This window comes from Schistocerca piceifrons, chromosome 5 (assembly GCF_021461385.2).
Source record: "Schistocerca piceifrons isolate TAMUIC-IGC-003096 chromosome 5, iqSchPice1.1, whole genome shotgun sequence".
Taxonomy (NCBI): Eukaryota; Metazoa; Arthropoda; class Insecta; order Orthoptera; family Acrididae; genus Schistocerca; species Schistocerca piceifrons.
Window position 1 is genome coordinate 219,878,251 of NC_060142.1, and position 27,841 is coordinate 219,906,091.

Below are 27,841 nucleotides of genomic sequence, written 5' to 3' on the forward strand. Positions count from 1 at the left end.
TTGGGTGCGACCTACACATTGGAGTTCAGATGTGGCTCGCTTTTCAAGCTGTTGAGCAATACAGAGTTCAGTTCTGATTGTACGGTTTTCTGGAAGGGATAAGAAGGAGAACATCAGATTCAAGGTGTTGGATTCACTGTGAAGACCACATCGGCGAAAGATTATCAGCTAACTCCAACTGCTGCCAGCAAAAGAGTCACATCTTCAGATCCCACAGTCTGGTGGTAAATTTGTGACTCATTTCTGTATATGCCCCCACCTCAGATGCTGATGTAGACATCAAAGCCCACTGAGCACAACTATCACCAAAGTACTGCCTTGAGACAAGCTCTTATCACTTTGTGATTTCAACTCTCAGTTGGTACACATCATCAACTATGGAGAAATGTGATGAGGAAACGTGGACTTGACAACTGCTCCTTGGTCTGTGTGTTGAACAGGAACTCTTTATTACCAACACACAGTCCAGTCTGCCTAACTGCTACAGGACCACTTGGATGCATCCTCACTCATTGCACTGGCACATCCTTGATTATATCACCACCAGACAATGTGATGTCCTTGTCACCAGGACCACAAGAAATGTTGGTGACTGCTGGACAAATCACAAGCTCCTTTTATACCAGCTGAGGATCTAAATCTGTCGCAAACCAGAAAAATCCATCCACTAGCTTTCCCAGACAGAAATTCAACACTTGTAAGCTTCCAATTAAATCCACTGCTGCAGATTACAGAAAAAAAACTCAAATAAGCTGGCTAGTCATTCAGTCACCACTAATAGGGCAAATAAAGAGTGGGTCACATTTCAGGTGGTCATTACCGAGTCAGTTGAAGAAACAATTGGTTTTGTGAAGAAAAAAGGCAAGACTGGATTGATAAAAATGAATTGCGCACATCTAGGTACTGAATCATAGGCTTTTTCCTTGTCATATAAAACTAAATACAGTAAAACCTCCTTTTTACGCTTTTCAGCAGAATGACCCAAAATTATATAAAATGCAAGAAAGCATAGGAAACACAGCTGAAAAGGAATAAATCTCTCTTACTATCATTCCCTTTATATTGTTCATATATAAAATTAATTTTGCCTGTTTAAAACACCTTCATTGTTTTTGTTTCTTTCTAACAGTAATTAGCTCTATTACGAAAAGGACAGTTGCTACTCACCATATAGTGGAGAGGCTGAGTCGCAGATAGGTATAACAAAAAGACTATCAGAAAACGAGCTTTTGGCCAACAAGGCCTTCGCTGGAGATAGAACACCCACACAATGACCTACAGTCTCTGGCTGCCGAGTCCAGTCTCTCTCTCTCTCTCTCTCTCTCTCCCCCCCCCCCCCCTCTCTCTCTCTCTCTCTCTCTCTCTCTGTGTGTGTGTGTGTGTGTGTGTGTGTGTGTGTGTGTGTGTGTGTTTGGTTGGTTGGTTCAGGGACATCCTGGGTGAGAAAGAGAGTGGAAACTATCATGTTATGGAGCATCTCGAGGACTGTTTATATCTAAGATCAGGTATTACTAACTTAAGACTGTGCACCTAGTATGGTTTAGTGTATTTCATGCGGAAGTAAAGATGATTCATGAAAGCCCATTATAGAAATGACCATCTTCAAATGCCAAGTTTATTTGTGTAAATGACTGTGAAATTAAAGCTGTTGTAATACAATGTAGTGGTCAGAAGGAAGGTTACTACCAACGTTATTACTGTCAGATAATGATCATCATTAAGGTAGTGATTCAGCGTATTTTCCCACTCTTCCAAACACTGAGCTATAATGCAGGTAGCCATGACCCTACACACGGACAAATGAAAATCTTGCTTACCGCACTAACGCTACATTACTTGATCAAAAATTTTGCATATAATGTGCATTTTCTGCTTTTTCAATAAGGCTGACTTTGAGCAGGAATACAATGCACTTTTTGGAGGAATCTGTATCAGAACCAGTGTTAAAGGTTGTGATAACATCAAAGAAAACTTCAAATGCGGGAAATGTAATATGAAAGTCTTAATGATGGGAAAGCATTGTGTTGAAAGAATAAGACTTCTGTTGGTACCAACAAAACTGAACGTAAAAAGCAGGAAAACAAACTGTGGGAATGTAAAAATGGGGGTTTTATTGGATGGAGGCTTCTGTTGCTTGCATTTTTTCTGGAGTTGACTAACACAGATAATGTCTGCTGTGCTTCTGGAGGACTAACAATCACGTTGAGATTCAAGCAAAATCCTCTCTGAAATAATTTAGAACATATTTAATAGAATTCTTGTGAGAATTTTACCTGGAACTGATGACAGCAATATGCCACAGTAGTTCTCACATTCACTATGGTCGACTTTCTTCATGTCATCAGGTACTTCTCAAGTTTCTCAGATTTCAGAGCATCAGCATAAAAAGTCTACTCTTCAAGGGTATACCTTAATCTTGTATTAAAACCAGAGGAGTGTTATCAGGGCCAGGAGGCTTTCTTGGCCTTAAGTACTGACTGGTTTGATGAAGTCTCTGCATGCGGGTGGATGTGCATCCATTGTTGTTGGCGTTGCTGAGGGACATGAGAAAAAGTCCTCAGCAATACTGGTGACATTATTTAGATGCAAAGAGAAATGTTCCTTCCAATGCTCCAAGAGTTTTCCATCAGTTAAAGTGATGGAATTGTCATGCAGTCTTCAAAAACTTGAGCACTTCCACCAACAAAAAATGAGATACTTCTCGAACGTTAAGCGGGAGGACATGTGACCAACACTAAGGCTCTCGAGAAACAGGGTCTAAACAGCAGACACAACCATCATCGCTCATCAACTGAGATGGTTAAGCTATGTTCATTACATGAGTGATACAAGGCTTCCCTGCCAAATCTTATATGTTGACTTCTGCTCTGGCAGGAAGCCTCTTTGAGCCCCACTTAAGTGCTTTAAGGACAAGCTAAACACATTATGAGGACGACTTTTATAAACAGGTTGTGGACTGCAAAACTGTGGAGGAACACTACATCCACCACTGTCAACTTGTTTCAGGAAGAATGTCATAGACATCAAGAGGCCAAGTGACAAGCAAGAAAGCTCCACTCATTACAACCCTGTCCTCCTCCAACCATTTAGTGTGGATGCATGGACTGGCCGGTTCAGCCAATGGAAACACATCCATAAGTCGAGTGGAAATTCTGTGCACACTTGGAATCGAGTTGCATCTGCTGACGATGACGTGCTACTTGCGGTTATACAGTGCTTCTCTAGTGGTCACCAGTGTATCACATTGCAAACTTGAGCTATACAAAGTTCAGACTGCACTGCAGCTTATATTACAAAATAAAACAATTGGTATTGTTTATATTCTTAATTGCAATTAACATCATCACTGTCCAAACCTGCAGAAGGGGTGCAATACTTAGAAGTTCATAATACACTGGACAGTTTGTTGAATTCCCTTATTGGTTACATGGGTGATGAATAGTCATCATTTTGATCACATCGTTGACCAAAGCCAACAGATTGTATCACGCTGTAATCTTTATCCATCTCCAGCTTATCTATTTCAGGAACTGAGACATGCTGTCCCCCTTGCTTCTTCCTGACACACTGTGTCAGAGTTTGAAGATTGCTGTTCACCAAAATGCATAAAGTATTTACCTGAGTATAAGATGACCACCCAACAGCAACTGCCCCCCCCCCCCTTTTACAAGGCTCCATGACAATTTTATTTTTAACATTCTGACTAATCAAAATTGCAAAAAGTTTCATTGATATAAGTATCTGTCTGGAAAAGTTAACATTATATCTGTTCTAAACTTATGTCATACATTGACCGTCTACATTTTGGTAACACAAGGAGAATTACTTCCTGTTTTGTTGACACAAATATTTGGCCATTTCTTCCAAATATATTGCAATTTCCAAAGAGGTAGTTAAGATGGGAGCTAAAAGCAAAGCTGAAACTGCTGCAACTGAAATGGGAATGTGTTTGTCACATAAATTTGGCTATTTATTCTGAATTGGTTGTGGTTTTGGTGAGATGTGAGAACACAGCTGTTCCCCTCAGAATACACAGTGGATTTTTCTTCTACACTGATGAGAAAATGTGGCAGTGTTCCTTCACCTCTTGCATCCAAACATATTGTCAGCCCACTACTCTCTCATTGGCTGTGTAAAACCAGTGGCCGACACTTCCCATCATACCTCCCAGCAAGCATTGACAACATTGCTGCACAAAACACTTAAGTATGGCAATGGCCATATATGGATTTTTACCTGTTTTGTCGAAATTTATATTACTACATTGTCCAATATTATTAATGAGTTATTTGTTCAATTTTGAAGTCGATTTAATTCCGACTACAAATGGACTGAAGCAAACTGAAATTTAATGCGGTAGATGTTCATAAAAAGCCAAAGTACATGGTATACATATCACTGGTTGGCAGCCTGAGAAAACAGACTGCTTGTGCCCCTCCTCACATGCGATCAACTGCTCTGCAAAGCTGGTGCCATTGTTCCCCCTCCCATCCTTCAAACGAAATCTACATGTGACTTAGCTTCATCTGTAAATGTACAATGACCCGCTGTATCAATCTATTACATGATATAAAAATGCTGATGTCAGCAGTAATAGTTTAATCTGCAAATGTAATACAATCCCTATTTTTCAGAAATTGGGAAAAACTTTGTCTTATAATTGGGTAAATACAGTAATAAACTGTTGTGTAAGATCATAGCCTACATTGGACATATCAGTCTATAAAGATATACATTAGTCTATCAGTGCTGAGCAAAGCTATGTGGGGAACTTTAAAACAGCCCCACAAGAGAAATATTGCTGTCCATGTTCTCTTTAATATTATAAAACTGGTCAAATCTCTATTACTTGTGTGTGAGCAACATAAGATCCTTTACATGACTTAAGTATAAATAAATGATTACTGTGAAAGCCAAAAATAAATGTGTTGAAAATATAATTTTTATCATTTGATTTCACTGGCGCTATTTACCATTTGAGTACTTTTCATTAGGAAGTGCTCAAAGCAGAGAAGATTTGTCTGAGGTCAGGATGTGGTAGTGATTAATGCTCAGCAGAAGAGATAATCACCTGGCCTATACAGTACAAAAACATAATTATTTGATGCGGTGTTAATGAAGATGAAATTACCAAATTAGCAAAGTTCATACTGGTGTACAGGCATACATTCTAACTGGAAATGTATGTGACAAGCCACTGTGGTCAATACTGTACAGAAACATTATTGGACTGTGAAAAGTGGCAACTACAGAAGGAGATATGCAAATTGCCTGAAGTCTTCATATTTCTGCTGTTTGAGGAAAAGGGGGAGGATATGGAAAGGGGGGGTGGGGTGGATAAAAGAAGTAGTGTGGTTTTGTGAATACTCCATTTGGACAGTCAGAGTGGAAGTTGACCAGAACATAATTGTTACATAAGTTTCAGTCATCAATAGTGGCAGTTAATACATGCTGACGACAGTACACCAACCCTGCCAGCCACTAGATACTGTATCACTGTCAAGGTCACGCCTCCAATGAGCACTGTCACTAAATTCTGTATATTTCATTAAGTTTGGTCCAACTGCATTCAACTTGGGGTGCTGACTTTCACCTTACGATCAAGCTTCCATTGCCTTAATATGTAACCTGTAAACTACAGGCCATAGGATTTTCAGACCAATGACAAACTCAGATGCTGCAGCATCCTTTCATTGTGTCAACGAAGATACCTCTGCCTTATAAGGAGTACACACCAACTGACAACTGCTGCATTTACAATCACCACCATTCCTTTCCTGGTATGAAATATTATGTTCCTTGTTGCTATATGACAGGCTACAAACTTATGATCACCTTGACAGCAGAAAAATTCTTTAGTAGTATTAAACACAGAAAAGAGCCCCGTTTCAACAGGGAAAAGGTCTGAACTCCACTGAAACAGACAGTTCATACCTGGTATACACAACTGTTGCTTTTATGTGTAAAATTGATTTCAAGCAACTCTAAATGGATTATAGTTGCAAATATTCCACATAGAATGTTTTGTATGCAACTGAATGGTCACTAAACATATAATTCCTTTAAATGGCAGAAAGCTAGGGGTATCAATAAGTCAAACATAAAAAAAATATATTTCTACACACTAGAGAAAAAAAAAAAGAGGGAAAAATTGCTTCTGTAAGGCGGACAGAGCCATCACACCGACGTCATCTCAGACGCCGTCGCAATCTGTTCCACCACGCGACCGTTACGCGGGGCGCGGACGGCGGAGGGAGCGCGCCGCGGGTATTTAAATCGGCCGCCGCCGCGACCGAACCCAGTTCCCTCTGAGCAGCCATAGCGTACGGATCTCCGTGCCGGCACGTTCACAGGAGCTCAGTCCGTCAGTTCACCTGATGATGGCGACATGTATGATCGCCGAAATATTGTGCCCGTTGGACACTATTGATCGGCAGCACACCCGTGGATATTTTGATTATCAAATACGCCGGGAGAAACTCAAGAATCACAATTGCTTCTGTAAGCTTTATCGCTCCCTCCCCCCTCTTCATAACAACACATTTTATATTGGGAAAGGCATCCTAAAATGTTAAGAATGCTCTCAAATTCCACCCATACACAGACTGCAACAAGATAGGCTGCCTATTTGAACAGCATAATGAGGTATAAAAACTGTATAGGACAATTATCAGATGAACATGAAATTTTCACCCATCTATCCAGACATTTCATTTCACTGATTGCTTTGCACAACAGAGTACAATATTGCAAAATATATTTAGTATTTAAAATACTGTTGTGCAACACAGGAAACACACAATTTAAATTTGCTTTGCTCAAAAATAACCATATCTATTTGATAGATAACTTCTACATGAGAGTACATAAAAGGCTTTAGGGAAGTGAAAGGAAATGATTCTAATTTGAAACAGAAATTAGGAAAGTATCAATACAATTAACAGCACCACAAATGGGCATTTATGATCCACTAGCAAATATATAACTGCCTCTAAAAACTTTGCTTCAAACTTGTCCAGAAGCTAAAAAAAATTTGGTAACCACTCCTCACTGACATATCATCAGTCTTCACTACAAAATACACAGCAAATGCTTACACATTACAAATTCCTGCTTTCACAGTAACACAAATATCTTTCTGTCACACTGAATGTAGTACTAAATGTTAACACTACCAGTGAACCACATAAATCCATTTCTGTAAATGCGAACAGGATGAACCACAATGGAAACATTAACAATTCTGCCAACGACTCATTTCCTTTGCAGATCCATGGATGTCACAAGGGACTCAATAGTGAGGCTGTATGGATGCAGCAGGCATATTTTTCTATTGTGTTGGCAAGTTCAGCAGCACATTCTGCCCAGGTGGCAAGTACGCAACTTGGCGAGATCTAGACAACTGATATGCAATATCTTCTGCTGCTTCAATCCGTCGCAGTTCTACCAGACCTTCTCCCGCTTCTCCAAATGACTTGGCCAACAACAGAGCGGCTTGTGCATCCCCCTCCGCAGATATAACAGCTGCTTTCTTCTGCTGCTCAGCCTACAAGTAAAGAAAAATACTGTCAATGAATATGGCTTACACAGTAACAAGTGAATTCCATTGTTCCATTATGCAACCAAGTTTGCTGTTCTTTGACCGTATGCAGTAACTTATTATTTAAAATTTAAAAAGGGAAATGGATAGGTTAAAGTTAGATATAGTGGGAATTAGCGAAGTTCGTTGGCAGGAGGAACAAGACTTTTGGTCAGGTGGATACAGGGTTATAAGTACAAAATCAAATAGGCGTAATGCAGGAGTAGGTTTAATAATGAATAAAAAAATAGGAGTGCGGGTAAGCTACTACAAACAACATAGTGAACGCATTGCTGTGGCCAAGATAGACACGAAGCCCATGCGTACGACAGTAGTACTAGTCTATATGCCAACTAGCTCTGCAGATTGCAAAGAAACTGAAGAAATAAATGATGAGATAAAAGAAATTATTCAGATAGCGAAGGGAGACGAAAATTTGATAGTCATGGGTTACTGGAATTCGATAGTAGAAAAGGAAGAGAAGGAAACGTAGTAGGTGAATATGGACTGGAGGTAAGAAATGAAAGAGGAAGCCGCCTGGTAGAATTTTGCACAGAGGACAACTTAATCATAGCTAACACTTGGTTCAAGAATCATAAAAGAAGGTTGTATACATGGAAGAAGCTTCGAGATACTGACAGGTTTCAGATAGATTATATAATGGTAAGACAGAGATTTAGGAACCAGGTTTTAAATTGTAAGGCATTTCCAGGGGCAGATGTGGACTCTGACCACAATCTATTGGTTATGAACTGTAGATTCAAACTGAAGAAACTGCAAAAAGGTGGGAATTTAAGGAGATGGGACCTGGACAAACTGAAAGAACCAGAGGTTGTACAGAGTTTCAGGGAGAGCATGAGGGAACAATTGACAAGAATGGGGGAAATAAATACTGTAGAAGAAGAATGGGTAGCTTTGAGGGATGAAGTAGTGAAGGCAGCATGGGATCAAGTAGCTAAAAAGACGAGGGCTAGTAGAAATCCTTGGGTGACAGAAGAAATACTGAATTTAATTGATGAAAGGAGAAAATATAAAAATGCAGTGAATGAAGCAGGCAAAAAGGAATACAAACGTCTCAAAAATGAGATCGACAGGAAGTGCAAAATGGCTAAACCGAGATGGCTAGAGGACAAATGTAAGGACGTAGGGGCTTATCTTACTAGGGGTAAGATAGGTACTGCCTACAGGAAAATTACAGAGACCTTTGGAGAAAAGAAAACCACTTGTATGAATATCAAGAGCTCAGATGGAAACCCAGTTCTAAGCAAAGAAGGGACAGCAGAAAGGTGCAAGGAGTATATAGAGGGACTATACAAGGGCAATGTACTCGAGGGCAATGTTATAGAAAGGGAAAAAGATGTAGATGAAGATAAAATGGGAGATATGATACTGCATGAAGAGTTTGATAGAGCACTGAAAGACCTAAGTCGAAACAAAGCCCCGGGAGTAGACAACATTCCATTAGAACTACTGACAGCCTTGGGAGAGCCAGTCTTGACAAAACTCTACCATCTGGTGAGCAAGATGTAGGAGACAGGCGAAATACCCTCAGACTTCAAGAAGAATATAATTCCAATCCCAAAGAAAGCAGGTGTTGACAGATGTGAAAATTACCAAACTATCACAGTTTAATAAGTCAGGCCGCAAAATACTAACGCGAATTCTTTACAGAAGAATGGAAAAACTGGTAGAAGCCGACCTCGGGGAAGATCAGTGTGGATTCCGTAGAAATATGGGAACACATGAGGCAATACTGACCCTACGACTTATCTTAGAAGCTAGATTAAGAGAAGGCAAACCTATGTTTCTAACATTTGTAGACTTGGAGAAAGCTTTTGACAATGTTGACTGGAATACTCTCTTTCAAATTCTGAAGGTGGCAGGGGTAAAATACAGGGAGTGAAAGACTACTTACAATTTGTACAGAAACCAGATGACAGTTATGAGTCGAGGGGCATGAAAGGGAAGCAGTGGTTGGGAAGGGAGTGAGACAGGGTTGTAGCCTATCCCCAATGTTATTCAATCTGTATATTAAGCAAGCAGTAAAGGAAACAAAAGAAAAATTTGGAGTAGGTATTAAAATCCATGGAGAAGAAATAAAAACTTTGAGGTTTGCCGATGACATTGTAATTCTGTCAGAGACAGCAAAGGACTTGGAAGAGCAGTTGAATGGAATGGACAGTGTCTTGAAGGGAGGATATAAGATGAACATCAACAAAAGCAAAACGAGGATAATGGAATGTAGTCGAATTAAGTCGGGTGATGCTGAGGGAATTAGATTAGGAAATGAGACACTTAAAGTAGTAAAGGAGTTTTGCTATTTGGGGAGCAAAATAACTGATGATGGTTGAAGTAGAGAGGATATAAAATGTAGACTGGCAATAGCAAGGAAAGCGTTTCTGAAGAAGAGAAATTTGTTAACATTGAGTATAGATGTAAGTGTCAGGAAGTCGTTTCTGAAAGTATTTGTATGGAGTGTAGCCATGTATGGAAGTGAAACATGGACGATAAATAGTTTGGACAAGAAGAGAATATAAGCTTTCGAAATGTGGTGCTACAGAAGAATGCTGAAGATTAGGTGGGTAGATCACGTAACTAATGAGGAGGTACTGAATAGGATTGGGGAGAAGAGGAGTTTGTGGCACAACTTGACTAGAAGAAGGGATCGGATGGTAGGACATGTTCTGAGGCATCAAGGGATCACCAATTTAGTATTGGAGGGCAACGTGGAGGGTAAAAATCGTAGAGGGAGACCAAGAGATGAATACAACAAGCAGATTCAGACAGAAGTAGGCTGCAGTACATACTGGGAGATGAAGAAGCTTGCACAGGATAGAGTAGCATGGAGAGCTGCATCAAACCAGTCTCAGGACTTAAGACCACAACAACAACAGCAACAAATTACATAAAAGATTTGATGCATTTTAGTTGCAACATGGTCCACAGCTACTACCAATTCGCCGAATGGTTACAAAGGCAAAACTCAGCAGTAATGAATACAAAATAACAGGATATTTTAAGCTATCTAATAGCAGGCAGTGAGGCAGGATTATCATTCAGTTTTTGATGTTTTGCTTAATCTACTAGGATCATCCCTTGAGTCATGGCAACTATGGTATATCTTACAATAATGGGATGACATGGGACTTCCATGATGTGCGTTGAACTGGTAATGCAGTGTGTATCTGAACGCCAACGCAACATAGGGTTATAGTACAGAAGGCCGCAGCAGAGGAAACACGCATTGGAGCTCTTTATAAATTTACTGTGCACGAGCACAAATGGAACAAAAATGAATCAAAATCAACTACTGCCCTCCAGAATAGTCCCCCAATGGATCCAGGCAGAAACACAAATTACAGTGAAAGCACTGAATGATACTGGCATTGCTAACAAGTGTGTCGCCTATCGCTGACATACTGTGAGGATATCTTTCCTGTTCACAAAGTGCCTCCCATACAATGGTTTCTTCAGTTGTGGAACAAGGTCGATGTCACATGGATTGGAGTCTGGTGAGTAGGGTGGATGGCGGAGGATTTCCCCCCCCCCCCCCCCCCCCCAGCTGTACACACATTTTGATGATGCCTGGAGTGTGGGCTATAGTGTTATCACGGAGTATGACTGCAGCATCCAGCAGTGGCGGAAGTTTTCATTACTCACAACTGTTGCACACTGATCAGCCAGAACATTCTGAATACGGAGATAGCTTCTGCTGTGTTGATATTTCTTAAAAATTTTATTTTGGCTTGAGATTGAACACCATCAAACATTTTGATGAGCCTTCTCTGGCTCTAAGATGTGTATTCAAGTTTAATTGTGTCACTATTTTTGTAACAAATTTTTGTCTTCCTTGAAATACAAATGCAATGTCTTTTGGACAATTGTTAAGTAATTTAAGCAACCATTGTCCACAGACTTTTCAAACATTAACTCATCATAAGTGATTCGATATGCAGAGCTAACTAATATGCACACAAACGTTCCATTAGTCAACAGTTACTCGTTTACTACAATCACAGCCTGGACCAACACTGTTTGCCAGTTTTTAAACAGCTCTATGAATCTGTTCCCTCTACACTTTCTCTCTGTAAGCACACACAATACTTTTTCAATTTAATTGGCGTATGTTGTCACGTTCTCATGTATGCATAACGAATGGCAGACTATCAGCATCAGAGTGCAAACAACAGTGCATTCAACTAAAATATCTTGGTGGATATTCACTGACTCATTGTCATCAAAATGAACGCCACAAATAAAAAGTGAGAACTAAACAAGGAAAGAATCAATAGTGGTAACAGTTACAAAAGATCAATATCTGAAAATATCAGGAAAGAAAAAAGTATGGCCCTGAATGGAAGGACTTCATTTTTAGATTATGCATTATCGTCTTCTTGATTTTAAGTTCACCATTGCCACCAGGAACATAACATAAAATGAGTAATGAACCAAAAATAACAAAGATACAATTTTCATTATAACATGTAGACACTAAACATTCTATAATTGACATGATGCTTACCTTTTCTACCAAGAAGCGTGCCTTCTCTGCTTCTTGTTGTGCTACCTGTTTGAGTTCTACAGCCTGGGTGAATTCTTTTCCAAAAGTCAAATGAGTCTGAAAAAATTATTTTTCTTTGAATCAAATATTAAAAATATAAATAAAATTAAACAAAGCTGTAACTTAACAGCTGAATGATATCCATTCTCTAAGAGTTGATAGAAATCAAATTCTATGGAAGAGAAAGAAATGCAATATACAAAAAGAGTTACTAAGTGACAAGACTCATGTAAGAAACAGTAGGGAGTGATACGGGCTGTAAATACACAGTAGTAGAAATGAACTATGTGAATGACGAATGACTGATTACTATTTCTTGGCACTGTGCACTTCATTTTCAGCAATCAAGCATGAATGAGACATGAATAATGTAAAATCAACACCATTTTAAACTACACTAACAAAATATTAACTATAATAGTATTATGATAATTCTATTTCCATGTATGCATTTGAAATTTTGCATTGCTGACTGACACTAGCACTCAAATCTAAGATGTTTCACCGACTCAGGGAATGTGTATCCTATGCATCAAATACAATTAACTATCCAGAAAATAAAGTCCAAAGGCATTGCTCCACAAATTACCGAACAGCCAACTAAGAACTACAATGAGAAAAGTGTTGTAGTTTTATTATCCAAACTAGCCTTTTCCCTGCAGCTTCACCGGCATATGCATTCAACATGTATATTGAACACATCCTTTACCCCCACTCTTTTTGTACATTTCCTCCACCCCCTCTCTGCCCATATCCTCCCCCTCTCCAATCATCTGACCTTATCCCCCCCCCCCTCTCCCCACCACTCTCTCTTTCCATCTCTGCCTCCCACTCTTCCACCCACCACTACACCTTACACCTGCATTATTCTCTCCCTCTCGCTTTGTCCATCCTAGGCTCTATCCACCTCATCCTGCTCTTCAGCATGTGTGGCTCCTGCAATACAGTTCAATAAACCAGGTTGATATTAGTCCCGCAGCATGCCTGTCAAGCAGAGCAGGCTACACATCAGAGGCTTGAAAATCATTTATTTGCCCATGACACAGACTGCCATCCAAAGTAGGTCGATAACACAGGCTGATATTACTCCAATACAACATGCCTGTCATGCAGGGCAACTTACATGTTGGGGCCTGGGAAACAGTGTCTTACCCTGACATATAGGCTACCCTGCAGACCAGGTTTATTTGGCTGGCTGATACCATTCCTGAACAACATGCCTGTCATACGAGGCAGCCTTATGCGAGTGGCTGGGAGAAACACATTTTTGCCTGCATCTCTGCACCTACTGGAGCTTGGAGGTTATAAACAGCACAGTGTCGATAAACGTGAAGCCTGCTGTTTCTGTGCAAAATTTGGTTGAAATTGATCCAGTGGTTTAAGAGGACATTGTGGACACACATTCTGCTTTATATATACATGAAGCGCATAACAGATGAAACAGTATAAAATGCACCTTGACAAACACAAATCATGCTACGCATATCCTTTCAAGATTTGAAAACCTCAACTTTACTAATGATCAACATCAGGACTGTGTTACTAATATTCAAATTTTTCACTTCAGTATTGGATGTGCACTTAGTTTCAACAAGAGGCTAGAAATAGATTGCTCTGCAAGTCCCCTTTGCTGATCCACGAATAACATACATTGTAGTGAAAACTGAATAAGGGATTTGACAAACTATAATAAGTAAAATGTAACAGTGGCATATAAATAGGACCTATGGATACCACATGTCTAAAACCTTTTAAGGAAGTAAAAAATTAATTTTTTTTTTTAGATTTCCCACCAGATTAAAACTGTTTGCTTGACCGGAACATGAACCTGCATATACAAATTTTTAATTGGCATTTGTTATAAACATTAATTACAAAGATAAGCAAAATATTACTCACAATTGAGATGTCATCCAATATAACACCAAACTGTGATGCACGTTCCATTAGATCTTCACTCACTTTTTGCGACACAAGTTCTCTCTGAGTGATGAGTTCACCAGCATCAAATTGAGCCTATAAATAGTTACATAGGTATTTACAACATCATGAGGCAAAAATTTTTGAAAACCTAAATATGGGAGAGGAGATGTGAGGGCAAAGTGAGGAATGAAAGGAAATATTCTCAGTCGTGTCAAATCACTTTATCTACTCTTCATAACAGTGTTTGTACAACAAGAACATTTGAAATTTCAACTTTATCATGCATCATGTTCAACAGTTACCACAAATTAAAATGACAAACTACAGATACAAGACAAAAATTAAAATTATTTGTAACAGCTAACTTCACTACCTGCTACTACTCCCAGGTCTGCACAGCAAAATAACTACCTTATATTAATTTTCAATCAAAGGCCAAAGAGCAAAACCCTGAATCTTTATTTTTTATGTGGGTATAAATTAGAATATCATACGCTTTATGAAGTTTGGTAGCTCTTGTCATCATTAGTTTCCGCACTCTCACTTTCATCGCATCACTACACGGGAATTAACACAGCCGATTACATAAAAAAATGACAATGGTTACAGAGAAAGAAAATAATGTGCATTTATGGTCTTAAATTTAATAAAGATGTAAGTACTTTGGGATGCACTGCTTCTAGACAGAACAGGAAAAACTAACAGATGAGCAAAGGAGTATTAATAAAAGAGACAAGATTGCTGGCCAGTACTTCAGGAGGTTAAGCACTGGTGAGCAGTTCTGTCTCATAATGTATTAGTTTTGTTTACTGAGTGTCCACTTGATACTGGCAATGGAGTACATCATGTAAGGGTCAAATGACTGACATGGGTATTGACATGTTACTGGCTTGTTAATCCTTTAACTGCTCTGGACATGTTAACGTGTGTGCCTTTGTACCTGTCCCTGTGTGCTCTTAACGTGTTTAGGTGCATCACCAGTCCTTCTACCTGGTACTCTGAACATGTCCACGCGTACTCACGTTCAAAGCACACAGGGACAGGTAAAAAGGCGCACACGTTAACACGTTTAGAGCAGTTAAAGGGTTAACAAACTACACAGATTTGCACATAGCATGGTTTGGTCATGGAGGTACTGGAAGACATTGAAGTGTGAGCAGACAGAGTCCAGCTTAATAATTTCCACCGTACATGCCTTTGGCTTTTTTTTCCATTCAATGGGCATAATCCTTCAATCAATAAGATTGAAATTTTACTATTTCTTTCATTCTACTCACTGCATAAGTTTCTTTTTTCCTAGAAAAGGGAAAATTTTTAAATTTAAAACCTAACAATACAGGGAAGTAACTACATTCAAATTATGAAATTTAATTGTGGCTCATAGTGGAAATTGGTAGGTAAATATAGTGAATTGAGCAAATACTTCCACTTCCATCCGTATTTCAAAATTTTTTTGTCTATGTAGTTTGGTCAGTTCTGCCATAATTCTCAGTGTCATGGGACTAACTCCAGTGCAGATCTTCATTATCAGCTTCATCACAAAAACAATACTACTACTATTGCTGCATTACTGTTCTTAGACAAAAGTACATCTACCACAAATATTTTACTAGACAATAATTTGTTTTACAACTCATATATCACAAAAGTAAAGACAAATTGTGGACAGAGTACACAAGTATACAATGTGCTGACAAAAGTCATGAGATAACAATATGCACATATACAGACAGCTGTATTGTTCCATATATACGGTATAAAATGGCAGTGCATTGACAGAGCTGTCATTTGTACTCAGGTGACTAATGTGAAAAGGTTTCCAAATTGGTTATTGTCGCATGATGGGAATTAACACAGTTTGAATGTGGACTGGCAGTTGGAGCTAGATGCATGGGAAATCATTAGGGAACTCAATATTCCGAGATCCACAGTGTCGAAGGTGTGCTGAGATTACCAAATTTCACGTGTTATCTTTCACCATGGAGAATGCAATGGCCAGTGAACTTCACTTAATGACTGAGAAAAGTAGCATTTCCATAAAGTTGCCAGTTCTGACAAACAAGCAACACTGAAATAACTGAAGAAACCAATTTGGGACGCACGACAAACATATCTGTTATGACAGTGTGGCACAATTTGGTGTTAATGGGCTATAGAAGCAGACGACTGATGTGAGTGCATTTGCTAACAGCATGACACTGCTTGCAGTGCCCCTCCTGGGCTCGTGACCACATCAGTTGGACCCTAGACAAATGTAAAATTGTGGCCTGGTCAGATAAGTCCTGATTTCAGTTGATAAGATCTGATGTTATTGTCTGACTGTGAAGTAGACCCCACAAACCAATGGAGCCAATTTGCGAACAAGGCACTGTGCAAGCTGGTGGTGGGTCCATAATGGTATTGGACTGTGTTTACATGGAATAGACTGGGCCCTCTGTCTGCAGCCACTATTGTACTTCATGTTCCCAAACAATGATGGAATTTTATGGATGACAATGTGCCATGTCACTAGGCCACAACTGTTAGTGATTGGTTTGAAAATTCTGGACAATTCGAGTGAATGATTTGGCTACCCAGTTTGCTCAACAAAAATCCCATCTAACATTTATGGACATAACTGAGAGGTCAGTTCATGCCCTAAATCCTGCATCCCCAACACTTTCGCAATGGCCATAGAGGCAGCGTGGCTCAATATTTCTGCAGGGGACTTCCAACAACTTGTTGAGTCCATGCCACGTCAAGTTGTTGCAGTACATCAGGCAAAAAGAGGTGCAACATGATATTAGGATAGGGTGTCCATTCGTCCCGTTTTTACCAAAATGTCCCGCTGACCTGAAAGTTTTTTTGGGGACGCTCAAATGTCCCATTTTTTTATGATTCCGCTTGGCTAGAGTATTTTACGCTACTGGTTGTTTGACTTGGTATTAAATGCGCAATTATTTACACTAGGAAGCATGTGATAACTTTTAGCATACCCCAAACATGTACCGAACTGTCAAAAATCGTAAGTAATTTTAAACACACTATAGGTTATGAATAACAATGAAAATTCTTGTCTTCTAAACTGATCCACTGAATCCACCCTTTCAGTCCAGAGATACTCTACACCACTGATACTTGCTCTCTGGCTTTCGTCGCCACAATGTTAATGTTTTGCACTGTGCAATCACTGTTTCATTATGCCAAAACGAAAGTGTAATTTTAACAGCAATATAAAAAGCGAGTTTCCTTTTATCAATGGTAGTGGAGAAACTAGAATGTAAGTTGTGCAGATCAAAATTTGCTATTGGTCATGGTGGAAGGTCTGACATTGTGAATCACATTAAGACGAAGAATCATCGCATGAGTGATCAAACGAAAAGAGCAAATAAATGTGTGAGTGACTACTATGTAAACTTAAAATCAGTAACAGAAATGGATAGGCACTTGGCAGCACAAGAAGCTACGTTTGCATGTCACAGTGCAATGCATAACCATAGCTTTAAGCCAATGGACTACTACAGCAGTTGTCAAAAAACTTTTCAATCCTAAATTCACATGTGGACACACAAAATGTAATGCAACCATTTCAAATGTTATTGCACTGTATGCAGCTCAGCAGGTTTTAAATGAACTGAAAAGGGCTTGATTCATTTCTGTAATGATTGATACATCGAGTCATCTGGATTTGAAGTTGGTTCCTCTCCTTATCAGGTATTTTCACCCTGAAAATAGCATCACGGTGAAAGTACTCGAATTGGTTGATTTAGCTGGAGAAACTTCAGATTTACTTCAGAATTATGTGCTGGATGTTTAAAAGAAATATGATCTTGAAGGAAAGGTGATTTCAGTTTCTGCAGACAACACTAATGCCAATTTTGGTGGTAAGCAGAGGAAAGGAAAAAACAATTTGTTCTATAAACTGCAACAGAACACAGTGAATAATATAGGAGGTGTTGGCTGCCCAGCACATGTGGTGCAAAATTCCTTACAAACTGGCTCAGATTGCCTACCCATCGACTGCCAATTAATTGTAAACAAAATCTACCAGCATTTCCACATATATACAATAAGGGTTGAATCTCTGAAGTCATTCTGTAAGTTTATTGAAACTGAATACAAAACTGTACTTGGGCACAGCAAGACAAGGTGGCTACCTCTGCTACCAGCACTGGAAAGAATTGTAGAGATATTTCCTGCTTTGAAATCATATTTCATTTCCCTTGATAAGTTTCCTGTTATCCTTAAACAATTCTTTGATAACCCTGCGTCTATTGTTGTTCTACATTTTCTTGTTAGCCAGCTAAAACCTTTCTCCACAACAATTAAAGGTATTGAGAAACAAGAAATCACAATAGTGGAAGTTTATCAAGAAATAAACAAATTATTGGGCAAATTACAATGTAGAAAATCTGAAAGCTTTCTCACATCCTTTGTACATGAGACTCTAAGAAAGCTGGAAGAAGAGGGTGAAATTACTGTAGAACAATTTCATATTTACGCTGACATCATCTATGACTCTTGCATTGAGTATATTAAAGAATGGTGTTTACCATTTCTCACACCTTTCAAAGCATTTGACTGGGTTAATACTGAAAAGGAGCAGCTACAGTGGAAGGATATTCAGGACTGTTGTGTTTTTGTTAAAAGTATTGTACCAAATTTTCCTGTTGAAGACGACGAACTGTTCGATGAATTTTCATGTGCACAGAACTTCATAAAACGTGAAGGAGACAAAAAACGTGTTAGTGCAACGTGGTGTAAAATATTTGCTTATTTCAAAAGTAAAAACGTTAACATGAAAAACATGATTCATTTGGTGGAGCTTTGTCTGGCAATTCCTGGGTCAAATGTGACTTTTATGATACAATTTCAAACGAAAATGCACTTCTTGATAAAACACATAAAAGTGAAAAGTATGGTGATAGTGTGGCAGAATTGTAAAAAGTGATTTGGGATCATCTGAGTGCACATTGTAAAGGTAAACTTGTATGTGTATTATATTTAGTCAATACAACATTTACATCCCGTTTTTTCCTTCATTGTGCCAGGTTTTACTCTAATTTATTTTAAATGTCTACTTTTTCAATGAAAATGAAATGGACACCCTATACAAGGAGGTACCTTATGTCTTTTGTCACTTCAATGTGATGAAAACATAATGTAACTATTCATAATATTTACCAAATTATAAACAGTATGCATACTTACAACAACAGCTTTAAGTACTTCTGTGGTGATTGACGGCAGTACTCTGTCATCGTAATCGACTCCGAGGATAGTGTAGATTCGTGGCAACTGATCCGGCAGAGGTCGGAATAAGATACGAAGAGTTATGTTGACATTCTGCAAATCTTTAATTAAACACAAACATTTGATAAGAAAAGTTAAGTATTATGTAGCACTATAGTACAAGTACTCAAGCAATTCAGTACGCAAGAAAATGACCCCAATTGTGTTTTAAAAAGAAGTCTCATTTACTAATAACTGTAAGCATTTTGATTGTTCAACAGTGAGGTCTCTAGCACCCATACTAAATCATTATTAGGTTAGCATGGTTATAACTATTAAAATAATTACCTGCTTCTCACCTCCGATGTTTTCCTTACGGGCTCCCAGACAAATGTACAATGGATGGAATTGGGAACTCTCACTTCTACAGAGACAAATTTGATAAATGACTTATTTTATGATTCTTCTGCAAAACTATAGATTCAAGTGCTTTGAAAAGTGGGGTGTTAGTAGTTCCTGACAGGCCAATTATGTGGTTTATATTATTTTTTATTGGGTGTGTAGTGGTTCCTTAACATACAAGGAAAATAATGGACCACCGAAGCTTGCACACATCAGCTAACCTGCATTTCAGCCTCACTCAGTTTCTCATTGAACAGGTGACCTTTAAGATTACATAAGACTATAGTTAGAATGCGTCATATATGATGTTCATTATATTCAAAATATCCTTCATCAATTCCTAGCACTGCCGCAAGTCAAATCCTGAAAAATGATTGCACAGTATTTAAATAGTCTTACTGAGAATCTATTTAGGCAGCCTTTTTGGTAGATGGCACTGCAGACAGAGCCAAATTGAAAAGTGGTCACTTCATAAAAGTAATCATCGAATAATGCAGAAATGGCCTTAAGGCAGTGTATAAGTGTATTCTCTGCATTACAACAACAACAACAACAACAACAACAACAACACACTAAGTTTATTAACACGATGTTTTCAAAAATGTGACTTTCAACCTGTGGTTAAAAAGCCACCTGTGTTCATAAAGGAGAAAGGCCTGATAAGTTCAGTGATAGTCTGCTGGTCTACAGTTTCGCAAATGGAAACATGACAAAACACCTTGTGGCACAAATGCAATGACACAACAAACTCTTATGCTTGAGAAGAGGTAACCTATATGCATTCATTTACAAAAACACCACGTTAAGTTCTGCCTCTGCAGAGGACACCCTTTATGCAGAGAATGTAGCACCTTGGCAAAAAATCACCTATCAAATTAAGATTTGTTACTGGCAGAACACGAAAAGATCCTTTCCATTCTAGTAGCTTCAGTTCATGTGTCATGCCCTCATTTTATCTCACTTTCATCAAGGTGAGGACCCTGCAAAGAGTACTGTACAGTTCAAGGAGCAAGAAGCTCCATTCTTTCAGTGCAGTCCATACTTCTACTGGAATTTCATCATAAGACAAAATAACAGTTGAAAGATCTAATGGTCAGGGGCACTTTCTATGCTTTTGTTTTGTGCACCCTTCTCATCTGTGGAGGATGGTGTTGGTATATTTGTGGATACAAAGGCTGTTACATTTTCATTTCAACTGCTGTTTCCAGCACTGTACTTTCTACTCAGTAATTGTCTTAAGTAGCTGACATAGGTGTCATCCGTCTCTTAATGCAAATGCTGCGGCCATGTTCAACTCAATGTAAGTAGGGAATTATATATAAAAACAAAGATGAGGTGACTTACCAAACGAAAGCGCTGGCAGGTCGATAGACACACAAACAAACACAAACATACACACAAAATTCAAGCTTTCGCAACAAACTGTTGCCTCATCCGGAAAGAGGGAAGGAGAGGGGAAGATGAAAGGAAGTGGGTTTTAAGGGAGAGGGTAAGGAGTCATTCCAATCCCGGGAGCGGAAAGACTTACCTTTGGGGGAAAAAAGGACAGGTATACACTCGCACACACACACATATCCATCCACACATACAGCCACAAGCAGACATATTAAGTCTTTCCGCTCCCGGGATTGGAATGACTCCTTACCCTCTCCCTTAAAACCCACTTCCTTTCGTCTTCCCCTCTCCTTCCCTCTTTCCTGATGAGGCAACAGTTTGTTGCGAAAGCTTGAATTTTGTGTGTATGTTTGTGTTTGTTTGTGTGTCTATCGACCTGCCAGCGCTTTCGTTCGGTAAGTCACCTCATCTTTGTTTTTATATATAATTTTTCCCACGTGGAATGTTTCCTTCTATTATATTAAGTAGGAAATTACCTTCACAAATGATTCAATTGTTAAAATTAAAGACTGAAATGTTTAATGCCAAAGCATAATCTGACAGATTTCTTCCATACTGTCAACCAATTACACATATCAATTCAGTAAAATGCAAAGTTTTGTTAAATTACTCATCACAATCCTGAAAACTTAGGGCATGACTAATAAGAATGTATATCTGTTCTGATACAAGAAAAGTAGATGTAAAAGGGCATACCATAGATTATTTTCCACGTAGTTTAATATTTTTGTCCAATTTTATATGAAAATAGAATTCTTCACTCTAGTGTTCATGGTCATTTGGAAACTGCAATGAAAGCACTCCCACGTAGTTTAAAATGTTTGAAAAGTAAGTGTCAGACAGGGTAATATTAACAAAACTTTGCAATTTACTGATATAAGGAACTATTTGCAAACACTGTCAGCTCAGTAGCCACTTGAAACTGGTATTTGAGAAAAGAGCTCTTTGATCACATACCTTCAGCAACAATGCTGTACTTATTATGTACACAGAAATGAAATGAGAAGTTACATTTAGAATTAGATGTGATGAATGACTTCCATGATGTCTCATGCAAATAAGTCAGACTGGCACCTGTCTTTATCCACGGTGAGATTGAAAATCTCATAAGTATGTAATAAACCACTAGTACTAGGACAACTTCAGACAAACTGAAGCAATTCTTCAATAATATGCGTAACTGTTGCAATATAGAGGACATCTGTCAAATGAAGCCCTGGTGTTAGACATTTCAGGCTTTAATTTTAACAACTGAATAATTTCTTATGCTAATTTCCTGCTTGTGTTGAGTTTAATTTAGACTTTGTACCATGCTGCTATTTGGCAGCAATGTATTAAGATGTCTTTTTTTAAAGTTGTTAGGTTCACACTTTTAATGAAAATAAAGACATCAATAGCTCCCAGTGAATATAACAACTGAAGGTATAATGAAGTGCTAATTTAATTTGTATGCAAAAATGGCTACTGCAGTTTAGCATCTTGAACTAAGTTGATACAGTGGGTACATGCCATAACATCGTCACCCGCGAACTCGTGACTTTACCAGTGTCCATCCACACTAACGTGTGGGTCACAGGTTGTACAGTAGCAAATATTTTGTAAAGACACCTCTAGTTACCTTCTGGCTGAGAAGTCTCCTCAGAGATGTTAAAAGCACTTGCAGCAAGATTACTGGATATCTGAAAAACACACTGTTCCTCCATTGTATTTAACAGTGGTCTCTGATGTTAAATATCTCATTATTAAAATGAATTTTCTTGCTATTGCCAGTCTCCATTGCTATCCCCTCTGATTCTGTCAATACCAGCTTTTTTTTTTTTGCTGCCCAAATTACAAAACTCATTTACTACTAACAGGGACCTGTATTCTAATTAATTCCTTGGGCAACACATGATTAAATATGACTACATTCAACAACCCATACAGGATAATGATAAAGTTTACAAAACATTGTAAAAAAAACAGTATAGGCAAGTGAAAATAATCAATTTTTGAAAACATAACGCATCTGGAGAGAGGAAAAATCTATTACCAATCGGTGGCAGGAAGAAATTTGCAATCTTTTGGAGCCAGTGGCGCCTCCTACTGGCAGAAGGGATGGAGGGGGAAGGAAGAAGAGCAACGGAAAATAACTGGTGATGTTTAGGAAATTTGGAGAGTTTGGGAAAGTCACCCCGAATCCCAGGCCAAGTGATGCTTACTGTATGTATGAGAAGGAAAGTTTGATTGTTGGGGACTGTGCCGGAGGAGATTTGAAAACCTGAGAGCTTAAAGGTGGAGGATAGTGCAATAAAGAGATTATTAACAAAACATCATTCACGAGCTACTAAGAGTGGAAAGCTATGTGCACTGTATATGGCAGAGATTGAGGTGGTGGTGAGTGGGGTTGCGGAAAGACAGGGCAGATAAAAGATACAGAAAATCAAAAGGGAATGAAGAAAAGAATACTGACACTCAAGAAATTAGCTTAAATTAAAGCCAGATGGGTGGTGAGAACTAAGGACACGTTGTAATGCCAGTTCCCACCTGCGGAGTTGTGAGAAAGTGGTGTCTGGGGGAAGAATGCAGATGGTACACGTAATGAAACAAGCACTGAGCCCATGACTGTCAGGTTGGAGAGGACACTGTGTGTTGCCAGTATAAACCCTCCGCCTATTCTCGTTCATCCTAATTGATAACTTGGTGGCAGTTGTACCAATGTAGAAAACCACACTGTTTACATAACAGCGTACAGGACATGTGTCGCTTCCCATTCATAGTATAAGTTTTGCCAGTTACAGGACTGGTAGAGGTGGTTGTGAGAGGATACACATGAAAAGTCTTACAGCAGGAATGGTCACAGGGAGAGGAGCCAAGGGTAGGGAAGTGGGTACTGAAGGAGGAAAATAGGGTTTGACAAAGATATTGTGGAGGTTATGTGGTGAGGAAAATATTGGACAGAACGGATGTCATTTCAGGGCATGATTTTAGGAGGTAATAGCCTCGTCAAAACAGCTGATTAATACATTCAAGACCAGGATAATACTGTGCGATACCATGTGTACTACTAAGTTGTTTTTTGGAGGTGTCAACAGTACCAGTACTGGATGTGAAGGCACCGGAAATCTGCTTTTGAACTAGAATGATGGGATAATTACGTCCTCTGAAGGCTGAGGTGAGACTGATGGTGTATTACTGTAAAGAGTCTGCACCTGAACAAATATGTTTGTCTCACATGCCAAGGCTGTGGGAACATTTGACATGGAAAGGATAGCAACTGTCAAAATGTTTGTCCCATTGTTTGTTACTATGTTTAACGTGAACAAAAGTGTGTAACTAACCTTTCGTGAGGATGAGTTTAACATAAAAGAAAGTGGCATGGGATTCAGAATAAAACCATGCAAAATTTAATGGAAGAATGTATTTAGAGATTTGTAGAATTTTAACAGCTTAGCATTACCATGGTCCGCCACTTGTGGTAGCGTTCTCACTCCCTGAGCATGGGGTCTCGGGTTTGATTCCTGGCGGGGTCAGGGATTTTCACTTGCCCCCAGATGACTGGGTGGTGTTGTCTCATCTTCATCACCATCATTCATCCCCATTACGGTCGGAGGAAGGCGACGGCAAACCATCTCCATTAGGACCTTGCCTAGTGCAGCGGTGTGGGCTCTTGCTTCGTTCCCCTATACTCTGTCGAGAAGCGTGGGACTTCATTTCCATTTTTCCCAGCCTCACCATGAGGCTATATCGCAAAGATGTCATCAATGTATCTAAACCAAACCAGGGGCTGAATCCTTACGGATCCCAAGAAATCTCTCTCCAAGTGATCTATGAAAAGAGTGGCATAGGAAGGAGCCATCCTGGTTCCCATGGTTGCGTTTCTCAGTGATAAAGTAGTTGGTAAGTATAGAACTGATTAAGGTGAGCAGGAAGGACATCATAGGTACAGAATCAGGTGGGTGCTGATTGAGAAAATGTTAGCAGCAGACAGACCATGTACATGGAGGATGTTGGTATAAACGGAGGTGGCATCAATGGTAACAAGCAGCTGTATGGTGAGAGTGGGACAGGCATATATTTCAGACAACCTAGGAATTGGTTGGTGTCTTTAATATAGCAGGGAAGTCTTTGTGCTTTAGGTTGCTGGTGTTGACCAGCTAAAGCAGATTATATGTTCGGCGGGTGGTCTGAAGCCAGCAACTATGGGATGACTAGGGCGATTGGATATCTGGATCTTAGGAAGAAGATAAAAGGTAGGGGTGTGGTTTCGGTGAGGTACAGTAACAAGTTTATGAATTGAGGTGTCGGTCCTCGTGGGGGACCTGCTGGAGGATCCTGCTCCATGAGATCTACAGCAGTCTGCGGAGTCCAGGGCAATTGGTTGGTGGTGCACACCGGTGACACAGAGGTCAGCCAAGTGAGGGTATCATGCAGTGACACCACTGAAGAAGATATCAGAGACACTGAAGGAGACCATTTGGCATTGTCTGATTCCTTGGAGCCTTTGCGGTTGGCAGGTGATGATTCGGATGTTTGTTGACTGGAGGGATGTAAAAGGGGTTTCTGCCCTGTTGGTTGTGTAACAGATGATTTCATGAAGTGAGGCGAAAATTTGGTGGCTTATTGCACAGCTGGAGGAGGAAGAGGAGGAGGAGGAGGAGACAGGGATGCTACTGTGACATGGGGCAATTTTACAACCGTGGTGCTGAATTTGAAGTCCCACATCTGCGTGACCAAGTCCTTCATGGAGCGAGATGTTGCAAGAACGGTACTATAAGTGCCGGATGGTAAAATTCGTGGTTTCCAATTAATCAACAACTTGAGAGTGACAGGGTAAGGCACTCCTTCACATGGATCTGCTGCATGGCACGCTCATTGAGATGCACAGGAAAGTCTCGGGAGGAGGCTTCATACCACATGTTACGTATTATGATGGGTGTCGACAGGACATTTGAGTGTCATCGTAATAATGACACTGGTAGCAGCGCACTGTGTTCGGAACAGGCTAACTTCACAGCCTGCTTTGATCTTTGATGGAAGCATTACTCTGCCAAACATGAGAAAAAGAGCGTGTGGCTACTTAGGATGCATGTACCTTTTTCATAACGCGATAAGACTCCAGTGATGCCCTGATTAGAGAGTTAAGTTTGGTTTTCTGCCTCGGTCAGACCACTGAATGGCCTAGTGTAAACAACACCATGCGAAGAATTTGGCGTTCGATGGGCCTCGACATGAATAGGATAGCTGTGGAGGAGTGAAGCTGCAAGCAGTTGTTGTGCTTGAGAATCAGAATTTGTCTCCAAAAGCAAAATGCCACTGTGTAAATGAGAGCAGGATTTCACAGGGCCAGCAACTTAATCAACACCTTTCTGAATAATAAACGGATTAATCACAGCAAAGAACTGACCGTCTTTCGTACGTAAAACCACGACGAACTGCTGGGCAGCTGGGAATGTCTTTGAATCATTAACCTCATTCCTTTTACATACAGTAGACACAGACCACAAAGATGATGATTGAATCATTGCGAGAAAATCCTCCATGACTGCCAGCATCTCCGATGGTGTGCTGCTTCCAACTGGGGGCCCTCCCTCAGAGTGGGGTTCACCCATCTTAGGTGATTGTTCACACCTCAGATCAAACTTCCTGAACACCTGATGGAGATACCAGCCGGCAATTTGGGAAGGTAAGAGTTCAGGCAATCATGCCTCCCTGGGCCTGGTCTGTACCAGAGGGTATGTGCAAACCCTACCTGTCGACCTGCAGCTGGGAATTATGCATTACCCAGTCACCTGTTAAGCATCAGGCGTGGGCCGGCCTTCAGGAGCACACAGGGAGAACAAAGGAAAAGAGGAACCTCAGATGCCAAAGCAGAGGAAGAACAGGAGAAGAGCAATGAACGAAGAAACAGTGGAGGGACTGTTCTGATATCAGGCTACTGAAAATTCAGGACATATTCCCAAAAATATCCCCATGTTCCCCAAGAGAGAGGAAAAAGAATAGCAGGAGGACAGACATGCAGCATGGAAGGGAAAGAGTGCTGCAAAGGCTTGGGGTCCCACAGTAGCCAAGAACAAACTCCAAAGAGTGGTGAGCCCCAAGGTGGGACTTGGTCTGATAACACATGACACTTTAATCGGCTGTAAGGAGTGAATTTCCAAAGGCCCTGAACGTATTTCTCTACTTACATGAACAAATTTAATACATATAGAACATTACCTTTGCTTCCTGTGATAACAGGCACATTCCTCGGTCTTGAACGTATGTCAAAAATTATTGGTCTTTGTATCCATGGTATGAAAAAATGGGTTCCCTCACCCACCACCTGGTTCTTTACACCAGCAAATCTGTCAAAAATAACAGCCCTGTGGCCACCATCCACTGTGAATAGATAGCAATTATGATCTTAATGACAAGAATGAAGTTATGCAAAATATTTCAATACAACAAAAGTAAAAAATACATTTTAACAAAATAAATACTATATAACAACTAATCCTCTGGGGGAAAAATTGTAATAAGACATTAAAACACTTTAAAATTATGTCACTGTCGTAAAAAGAATACAAGCTTGAACTGTGGAAAAAACTGGTCTTGCGCTTTTAAGGAATTGTCCTTTAATTTACTGTGATTTAGGGAAAACACAGAAAACCTAAATCCAGATGGATGGACAAAGCTTTAAACCATCATCATCATAATTAGAAGGTCAGTGCCATAGCACTGCACCATCTCTCTTATCTGAAACAAAACACGAATGAGACAACCATATCTTAAAACAAAGTATTCCATTA

General features: G+C 39.6%; 1 protein-coding gene across 2 annotated transcripts in view; it reads right to left on the minus strand.

Moving 5' to 3' along the window:
• Window positions 1–6,932: 6,932 nt before the first annotated feature.
• LOC124798355 (protein l(2)37Cc) overlaps window positions 6,933–27,841 on the minus strand; it is a 28,863-nt gene continuing 7,954 nt past the window's right edge. For both annotated transcript variants that reach the window (XM_047261717.1, XM_047261718.1), the window contains exons 3-7: window positions 27,270–27,431; window positions 19,254–19,396; window positions 14,040–14,156; window positions 12,102–12,197; window positions 6,933–7,546 (exon numbers count right to left, since the gene is read on the minus strand). In XM_047261717.1, the coding sequence (XP_047117673.1) occupies window positions 7,331–7,546; window positions 12,102–12,197; window positions 14,040–14,156; window positions 19,254–19,396; window positions 27,270–27,431 (734 nt within the window). In that variant the 3' untranslated portion in view covers window positions 6,933–7,330. The remainder of the gene's footprint in view (window positions 7,547–12,101; window positions 12,198–14,039; window positions 14,157–19,253; window positions 19,397–27,269; window positions 27,432–27,841) is intronic.